The sequence below is a fragment of the Podarcis muralis genome, chromosome Z, assembly GCF_964188315.1.
Source record: "Podarcis muralis chromosome Z, rPodMur119.hap1.1, whole genome shotgun sequence".
NCBI lineage: Eukaryota > Metazoa > Chordata > Lepidosauria > Squamata > Lacertidae > Podarcis > Podarcis muralis.
The window spans coordinates 21,452,261-21,462,323 of record NC_135673.1 but is presented as its reverse complement, the minus strand read 5'-3'; the positions used below and the strand labels follow the sequence as shown (position 1 = coordinate 21,462,323).

Here is a 10,063-nt window from a genome sequence, read left to right as displayed (position 1 = left end):
GGACAGAATTTTTTTTGCCTTAGGAATTTAGATTGAGCAGCTTCTGTAGATCCAAGGTGAGGGCCTGTCCAAATCTGAGCCCCATATAATAACTCTGCTAGGGGTTTAGTTTTAAACACTTCAAGGGGTGATGTTATGTGTTTGCCACCTTTTGTATGGAAAAAGTGTGTCAGAATTTTGGCACTTTGGGACGCTTTTTGCTTTGCATATCTCTGAAGTGCTCCCCATGACCCTGTTGCTTGGAAAATAAGGCCAAACTTTAACTTGTTCAATCAACTGATTATACCACCTAGGGGTCTGTAGTAAAGTTAGTGTTTGTTTAAAAGCTGTTCCTTGGTCAAGCAACGAAAGTGAGGCCTTGTGGGTAAGGACCATGGGAAATAAGTTTTGTCCCTTTAACCTCAGACAAACAGGCACCCAGGGTGTGAAGGGTTTATTATGGGAAAGGAAACCCCTGATTTAATGAAAGCTTTGGCACCTGGGTCTGAAGTTATGTGCATTCCCTTAGTGATGTTATCTGGCCTTGATTGCCTGGGAATGTGCATCTGCATAAACTCCACGGAAGGGAGGAACCCCTTTGATTTAGGTTCTGGGTTCTTAATGGGTCCAGCTGCCATAAGTTAGATTGATTAGCCCGCAAGCTGGTCATTGGAGAATTTAAAAATAATCAGGAGTTATTATTGGTTTCGGGGGTTCCGACGCCACGTGCAAATCGGGGATAAAAGATCTTGGAAATGGCTGAGAAAGCGCGCTCTGCAATCCGCAAATCGCCTGGCTGCTGATGTTCCATCTAAGTAGCCGTCCTTTGTGATGGAGAATTGCGAAAGCCTCTGAATGCGGATCATTGAAAGGACTCTACTATTCTATCTGTGTCTTAGTCGTGAGTATGTACCGTAAGTTAGTTAGACTTTACAATGTTCTTGTTTTTCTTGCTTGTAACTTACTAAAGAAGTGCCTGCTATTTTAGCATGTTTTCTTATGTTCTTTTAAAATAAATTTTAAAGAAGAAACTGTTTGGTTTCTGTGCCTTTCCGGGGGGAAAAGCTAATTCCTAGCCTTACGCTTGGTTGTGCTCTACTGTAGAATTTCTGTCTGCAAGTCAGTAAATACAACTTGTGGAGTGGGGATAACCAGCAATAACGGGGCACAGCCTTCTCCCTGGGTTGTGGCTCTGGGTTCCCTGGAACAGAGGGAGTGGTGCTCCCTGCTCAAGAAACCTGATCTGGCCGGAGAGCAAAGACAGGTGAGGGAGGAGCGAGTGGCTGGGGGCAACTTTACCACAGGGTCCTATAGTTTCTTGAAAACACCATGGCTTTAGTATTCTTGTAATTTACAGCCAGCTGTTTTCTTCGGCAGTAAGCCAACTGCAGTATTCCGGATATGACATACTGACATATGGTAAGGTTACCAGATGTCCCCGTTTCCTGGGGTCAGTCCCCAGATCAGTCCCCTGACAAAATCCATCTATTTACCGTATTTTTTGCTCTATAAGACTCACTTTTCCCCTCCTAAAAAGTAAGGGGAAATGTGTGTGCGTCTTATGGAGCAAATGCAGGCTGCGTAGCTATTCCAGAAGCCAGAACAGCAAGAGGGATCGCTGCGCAGCGCTCCCTCTCGCTGTTCTAGCTTCTGGCTTAGCCGCGCGAAGCCTCTTCAGGGTACAGGGAGCCTTCATCCCGCTGCCCTGAAGAGGCTGCGCAGCTATCCCCGAAGCCAGAACAACGATCCTTCTCGCTGTTCTGGCTTCTGGGATTCAGATTTTTTTTCTTCTTGTTTTCCTCCTCCAAAAACTAGGTGCGTCTTATGGTCTGGTGCATCTTATAGAGCGAAAAATACGGTAGTAGGAAGTTGAAAAGTGTCCCTGGATTCATTGAAAAAAAAATCTGGTAACCTTAGCATATGGCAACCCTAGTTTATGAGCTCTTTTTGCACAGACTTTATCTGTTATGGAAAGAGCTTTTCAGCTCTCTGCCTTGCTTACCAGGCAAGGCCCACTCAGTGTGTGGACTCTGAGATGCTCTCACAAGATACTGCAGGCTGTCATGCTGAGAGGGCTCAAAATGCAGAGAGCTCAAAAGCTCATTTTGCACCTGGTAAGCCAAGCAGACCCAATGCAAAAAGGCCCTCTCAGCATGCAGGTTGTTGTTGTTGTTTAGTCATTTAATCCTGTCCGACTCTTTGTGACCCCATGGACCAGAGCACGCCAGGCACCCCTGTCTTCCACCGCCTCCCACAGTTTGGTCAGGCTCATGTTTGTAGCTTCAAGAACACTGTCCAACCATCTCATCCTCTGTCCCCTTCTCCTTGTGCCCTCCATCTTTCCCAACATCAGGGTCTTTTCCAGGGAGTCTTCTCTTCTCATGAGGTGGCCAAAGTACTGGAGCCTCAACTTCACGATCTGTCCTTCCAGTGACCACTCAGGTCTGATTTCCTTAAGAATGGATGCGTTTGATCTTCTTGCAGTCCATGGGACTCTCAAGAGTCTCCTCCAGCACCATAATTCAAAAGCATCAATTCTTCGGTGATCAGCCTTCTTTATGGTCCAGCTCTCACTTCCATACATCACTACTGGGAAAACCATGGCTTTAACTATACGGACCTTTGTTGGTAAGGTGATGTCTCTACTTTTTAAGATGTTGTCTAGATTTGCCATCGCCTTTCTCCCAAGGAGCAGGCGTCTTTTAATTTCGTGACTGCTGTCACCATCTGCAGTAATCATGGAGCCCAAGAGCATGCAGGTTACAGAAGGGTAAAGATGCTCCTATTTGGATTGTTCAAGTATGTGTTCTTGTAGATACATGGAAATCTTGGAACTGATTCCCTGTGTAAGATGCAATCATACTCCTAAAAGATCAAAAGATTTTAAAAAGCTGGTATCACTGGATCATATTCATCAATTGTTTTGAATTACCTAAACAAAATAGTTCTAATGGATTTTGATTAATGGAAATGGTTGTTCCAGCTTAGGTTCATGGCTCTCACAAGCCACTCTTGAATTCCTATATTGATTATTTAGGAACGTTACTATTTTGGAACTAAGTCTAGTTTCACTGACTATGCAACTTTTTCTGAATGCTGTATGGAAAAGCACATGAATCTTACCTTTGGAGAGTTTGTAAGTAAACCACTTTTAACTTACAAAACCTGTGGTATTTTTCTTTGCTAGGGGAAGAGGGGAACCTTGGAACTCACAAGGGGATATTTTAAAGGTCTAACATTCTATATTTCCTTACTATACTGCGTATTTTTTTACTTTAACTCTCTGTAGTTCTCACACCAAAAAATACTTGCCCCAAACTTGGATCTTGGCACCCAATAATTCTCCTTTTTGTATACAGGCGACTCCCCATTTATGCATGCTCTATTTGCACATGACCATGCACACAAGTGGTGCTGGGAGCCTGGAAGTGAAACCTGGAAATGGGGAGCACCCTGGAAAGTTCTCCTGGCTTGTCCCAGGGCCCAAAGAGGATGTCCCATAAATGTGTTTGAGATCTGCTTTAAAACAACAACAACAACAACAACAAAACCCTGTTGCTCTTCACTGCTGTGAGTTTTGTTTTTAGGCTGCATTTTGCCCTATCTTTAGTTGTGTTTTAGTTGTGTCTTGCTTTGTACAGTGGTACCTCGGGTTAAGTACTTAATTCATTCCGGAGGTCCGTACTTAACCTGAAACTGTTCTTAACCTGAAGCACCACTTTAGCTAATGGGGCCTCCTGCTGCCACCGGAGCACGATTTCTGTTCTCATCCTGAAGCAAAGTTCTTCACCTGAAGCACTATTTCTGGGTTAGCGGAGTCTGTAACCTGAATTGTATGTAACCTGAACCATATGTAACCTGAGGTACCACTGTAGTGTGTGTCAGTTTGGTGCCTTTGTGTACTTTTGTAGAAAGGTTAGGTACGTATGTTCATACATACATCCACAGATAAATGCATGTGGCTGAAAGCTTAGCGGTTCAATCTCCATGAGGTTGGGCAAGACTTCAGACTCTGGAAAAGAGCAGCTGCCAGTCAGTGTAGACAATATTGAGCTAGATGAACCTTTGATTCACTATACAGCAGCTTCCATCATAGCCAAGTTCAATTTTAAAATAGGTTTACATGGATAAGACAAGGCACTAGAAATTGCCTTGACTTTTAAAGTAGCTTATCTTTTTAAACAGCCAAAATCCTTTCATGGCTCATGTTTTATTGCAGAGAATTTCGATGACAGATGTGTACAGAATGTTATTGCACCCCAAAGTTATGTTTCTTCTTATCATCAATATTGTGGTGGTGGACTTTCCTCTAGCTGCAAGCTGGAATCTAACACACAGGATGTTTTGGTTGCCCCATGAATGTTTCAGGAAAGATTTAGATTTAGGTTTCTCATCTCTGCCAAAAAGGAGTCAGCAAACATTTCCCTAAGCAGCAGCTGCATCCTTGAGAGGAAAAGGGATCCTGTTTCAGAGCTTTGGCCCAGGGCGATATGTGAGCCACAAAGCTGTGTGGGACTCACCTGCTCTACATCTTGACAGCCTGTTTTTGGAGGGAAGGTAAAGGTAAAGGTACCCCTGCCCGTACGGGCCAGTCGTGTCCGACTCTAGGGTTGTGCGCCCATCTCACTTAAGAGGCCAGGGGCCAGCGCTGTCCGGAGACACTTCCGGGTCACGTGGCCAGCGTGACGAAGCTGCTCTGGCGAGCCGGCACCAGTTAAGCACACGGAAACGCCGTTTACCTTCCCGCTATAAAGTGGTACCTATTTATCTGCTTGCACTTAGGGGTGCTTTCGAACTGCTAGGTGGGCAGGAGCTGGGACCGAAAGACGGGAGCTCACCCCGCCACGGGGATTCGAACCGCCGACCATACGATCAGCAAGTCCTAGGCGCTGAGGTTTTACCCACAGTGCCACCCGCGTCCCTTTTGCAGGGAAAGGGAGGTGCAAAAGTTGAAGGTCCACTGTCATCTTGGGGGTTAGAACTTGTTTCAGTAAACCACACATTGGGCCAGCCTGCTCCATTGTAACTATTTCTGCTGTGTGAATGTTCATTTTGCCCCCATCCCAATGCAAAAGTGCTTTGTGTATTGATCATCCCCGCAGCCAAAGAGATGTAGAGGCAAGGTGAGCTGTGTGGTCTCTGTTTAGCACAGCAAAAGGGGAGAGATTATTGGAATGGGGTGAGCAGCAACCTGGGCAATCCAGGTTGCCAACTTACTCAAGTCAGGCCACAAGAGTGAGTGAAGTCGAAGTGGGTAAGAATCAACCAGGCAACATAAAAGGTGACTTAACCAATTTCTAGCAGTTAAGAGCCTTGCTCTGTTGGCCAGCGTTAATCAATACAAGAGAGGTGGTGGTCACCCCACTGCCAATTTTGTGTGTCAGTGGTTAGGCTTGCCGACGTTTTTTCTCCTTTGATTTTAGGCAAATAGCTAGAAATTAAAAAGGCAAGATTTCCTGACACTAAAATGCATGAAGAGGCGAAAGTGTCATCTGACACAATTTGGGCAGGGCACTACTAAAGGCACAACAGCCCTGTCAGGAAAAACACAAACAACAATGGCTGCTTGAGGGGTGAGGGGGGGACAGAGTGGGCCTTTTGCATTGATCCCTGAGAACACGCTGAGGTTTGTTGTGTTATCTTTCTCAGTATGTGACTAACCTTTGCAGATATTGTTGGGCAGACCAATGGGCATGGCGGCTGGGAGATGGAGTCCAACAACTGGAGTTAAGAACCACTGTGATGTAGTGGTGAGAGCAGTAATGGCCCTCTATATGTTAGGTGTAGTCAAAACATCTGCAGGCCACCACATCGCCTACCCCTGGGTTAGAACACTGGACTAGGCCAGTGTTTCCTAAACCTGGGTCTCCAGCTGGTTTTTGGACTACAATTGCCATCATCCCTGACCCCTGGTCCTGCTAGTTAGGGATGATGGGAGTTGTAGTCCAAAAAGTTTGGGAAACACTGGACTAGGCCCTTGGAGTCCTCTGTTCAAATCCTGAGTGCCTCAAGATAGCCCTGTTGCAAATGCAGTGGTACCTCGGGTTACATATGCTTCAGACTCTGCTAACCCAGAAATAGTACCTCAGGTTAAGAACTTTGCTTTAGGATGAGAACAGAAATCACATGGAGGTGGTGCAGCAGCAGCAGGAGGCCCCATTAGCTAAAGTGGTGCTTCAGGTTAAGAACAGTTTCAGGTTAAGAACGGACCTCCGGAATGAATTAAGTATGTAACCAGAGGTACCACTGTGTTTCCACCATCTAAACACTGATGTGGATACTGAAAAAGTAGAAGCGATAAAAACAGTCTGAAGCAAACATATTTGCAGAAACAATTTTATTTTCTCCATAAATACAGTACAGGTACACTTTGTCATGAGGTTTACAGTCTAGACATAAAAAATAATAATACACACGTTCCTATACTGGTGCAGGAGAAGAAATATATATAGAGAGAAAGAGGCACCAAGCGAAGACATTCAACATGTTCAGAGCTCTGCAAATTCCCTCCTTCCAACAGACTGGAGACACAAGATGTTGGCATCACCCCTACAACCAGTTCCTGAATCATCTGGTCTAATGGGTCTGTTCCCAGTGGGAAGAAGTTGCAGGAAAGACCCCTGGAGTGTTGCGATCAGGTTGGTGGGAACGCAACACCTGTTGGTTTGCTTTCAGAATCCTAGGATTGGACGTGACCCTAAGGGTCATCTAGTCCAACCCCCCTGCAGCATGTAAGAAAAACTACAAAGCCTTCCTCTATACAATCTACACATAGTCTTCCCCGCTGGTGCCTTCAAGATGTTTAGAACTACTACTGTCCCCCCTCCCCACTGGCCATGCAGGCTGGGGAAGATGGGAGATGTGGTGTTCCCAGCTGGGGAAGACTCATCTACAGCATAGCTTCTATTACCCGAGTTTGTGTTAAAACTCTTAGTCTAACGTTTGGTTCAAGCACAAAGGTTATCAGTTTTATATTGTCTTGCCTCTTGTCCAGTACCAATAAATTTTACAGAGGAAAGGAGAAGCAGAAGAAGGAGCGTTGCGCAGCATAACTTCTTCTAAGTAGTGTCAACTTCCAACTTAATTCCACAGCAGGCCAAAAGTTACATGCGAGGAAAACAAATTTTCCTAATTACCAGGCAGATTCCCAAAGTCCCATAATTAGCATAATGAAAAGAGTGGGTGACTAGTGGAAAACTTCACTTGCTTGCACAAAACTCCCAGCTGCTATGAGACTAATTTGCAGCAGCAGCAGAGTTGCAAAAAATAAAAAATCAGCAGATTCAGGATGTCCCCAAATGTGCATAGAGAAATCTCCTCCTACCCAGCCTGGCACGACATTTTAGGGACGAACCTGCAGCCCTCCAGAACTCCTTCTGCTGGCCTGGGGTGAGTACACTCTCAAATAATTATATGGTATAAGATCACTTGCTTTGTCCCTGTTAAAGGGAAATTATCCTGAAGTTCAAAAGGCACCATAGGACACAATGGATTCTTTACTTTTCTTTATGCCATTTTAGATCTTTATCTTCTGAAGATGCTAAGGAGAGGTTGCATGCAACATGCTCTCTCACCTACCAGAGGATGGGAGGCACCTGGATAAAGGAGACTAGACTCACGCTCAGAAGGCACTTCCCTTTGGACACAACTTAACTCACAGTTTACATTTTGTTCAAGGGTTCCTTCTGTTGCCTCTGAATGACATAATCTAGTTACTCCTCCACTTTTACTCATTTCTCTAATATACGTAACTTTGGGATCTGTGCTGGCAGTTATTAAAAACATGTACAACAGAAACACGTTCATTTTTCAAACTTTTAAATGCATGTTTGAAATCGATCCCTGCAAAGTTTGCTACCTAGTGCTGCAATATTTATGTCAGCTCCCAAGAAACAAAATAATGCAAGTTACAGGTGTGTGTCTATATGTATGGGTATGAAAACCTGAAACCTTAGGTATGAATCTATTATAATTTCTAAATGTGTGCAGAAGATTAATGAGAGTTTTCAGGAAAATGCAAGGTTTTCAACTTACAGGGTTGCTTTACTTTATTTAGGAAAGGACCCCAGTGTAACTATTATCTTGAGTAAGGCACTACATTCTTACATCAAAATATACAATTATTTTAAGAGAAAAAGCTGCTAACTTCTGGAATGAATCGATTATAGTCGAAGAAGGCATGTGGAAGAGGCAAAAATATGGTTTAGGGAAAATTCCCCAGCATGGCCACACAGAAAATCAAGTTTCTGTCTGGTGACACACCCTGCCACTTGCTTAGTTTAGCAGTAACTCCAGTCAAGCCAGCTGAATGGCTGCAGTTTAAACGGAACAGAACAGCAGAACAACATGGAGAAAAGGCTCACAGCTTGTTCACTGAAATCCTGAATGGGATGCATTATTCCTCATCCTGCTGCAAGGGTAGGAAGCCCTTTGACATATATGAAATAAACAGAAAACTCCCCTTACATCTTGGGGCATCTAACAAAAGGACAGAATGATATGAACAATAAGATGTATTTTTAAAAAAACAAAATAACGAGTGCAGGCACATTGTGGAAATCAACTTATTTTTTTCTAGTCCTGGAATGTTCTGTGAAAACGGACACTCTCATAAGGAGGGCAAGGAACGTGAAAAAATGTCGTCCCACCCTTTGGAGTCCCATACGTAACAATGGTTCTCAGGGACCCCTGAATATTTGGGACACTTAAACGACACTCAAAAGTGACAGCACCATGTAATCATCTGGCAAAAAGAGAAACCTGGGAAGTAACAGGCTTTGTAAAAAGGCATTATGGACGTCAACGTCTAAATAAGGTCCTTACTTTCCTTACAACACAGGGTTGTTGTTTTTAATAACAAAAAAAATACTGACATTTCAAAAATTTAGTGCATTTAGGAGCTTGGTTTAATTTTTATCCAGATGCTATCAGATCCAGTATTTTTAAAGAAACAGAAAGAAGGTATGGGAAAGAACCTTCTTAAAAAAAAACCCCAGAACTACTTTAATAATTTTGGAACAAAATATAAGTTAACCTGCCCATACCTTTGAGAAAATATATATATATACAAAACAGCAGAAAGCTCTGGCTTCCTTTACTATGATCTGCTTAAAAAAAAAAAAAGGTTTCACAGGGGGAGGGGTACGGAGACACTTCTTGCTAGTCTGCTTCAGCTTTCGATTTCTTCAGATGAGATACTCCACCATTTCCGCATCGTTGAGGTCCTGCCCCAAATTCTGAGCTGGGTTCTTCCTTTCTAGAGTGTTGGAATGGAAAACTGGTGTATCTATAAAGCAAGAGAAGGAAATAAGTTTAAAAGGTGGCGGTGGGTGGGTGACGTTAAGTTTCTAGGGGTGGTAGCCAATTGACAACTATATACTTTTCCAGCTCTTGTTTCCATCTAGCAAAATGCCTTCCATCTAGGGCCGCAATCTTTAAGTGATTTAATTGGTGAGATCAGCTGTTCCCCAACCTGGTGCCCTCCAAGTATTTTAGACTGCAACTCCCATCATCCCCAGCCAGTATGGCCCCTGGGCAGAATGTCACTTTAACTCATTGAAAGCTTTTAAATTATTGTTGTTGATTATTCTTAAGTCCTGGCTCAGCCAAGGGGAAAGTCCTCATTACCTGCTTTGTCTGAAGTGTAGGTCAGATTCATAGCAGGGAGCCTCCCCTGCACAGGAGGCAAAGCAGAGGAGGAAGAGGAGGCGGAGACCTTGCTTTGCTCACTTCCCCGGTCCGTCTGAGTGCTACAGTCTCGGCTGCCGGTCTTGGAGTGCGCAAACAGCAGCGGAGGGGAGGGGAGGATGGGCGAAGGAGTGGAAGGAATGGATTCGGAGCGGCATTCTGTTCCCAGCAGAACACCTGAAGGGGAGAAAAAGGACAAGGCAGTTGCACACCAGATGCATGATGCCAGCTTCGTCTTATATCTGCTCCTTGGGAGCATCCCACAGCACCCAGTCTGTTAAGACAATGTAGAGTTTTTTAATAATAAAAAAGAGCCAAGAGCCTTACTAAAGTATGCATTCCAGAGGGTCACAACACAAACACACACTTCCAACAGTACAACCTTAGGCAAGTGATT

At 44.2% G+C, this 10,063-nt stretch overlaps 1 protein-coding gene across 5 annotated transcripts in view; it reads right to left on the bottom strand.

Annotated features, from left to right (window-relative positions):
• Positions 1-6,299: 6,299 nt before the first annotated feature.
• The window catches only part of AMOT (angiomotin), a 68,147-nt gene continuing 64,383 nt past the window's right edge, over positions 6,300-10,063 (bottom strand). For all 5 annotated transcript variants that reach the window (XM_028714263.2, XM_028714264.2, XM_077922577.1 and 2 more), the window contains 2 exons: positions 9,607-9,843; positions 6,300-9,265 (listed from right to left, as the gene is read on the bottom strand). In XM_028714263.2, the coding sequence (XP_028570096.2) occupies positions 9,165-9,265; positions 9,607-9,843 (338 nt within the window). In that variant the 3' untranslated portion in view covers positions 6,300-9,164. The remainder of the gene's footprint in view (positions 9,266-9,606; positions 9,844-10,063) is intronic.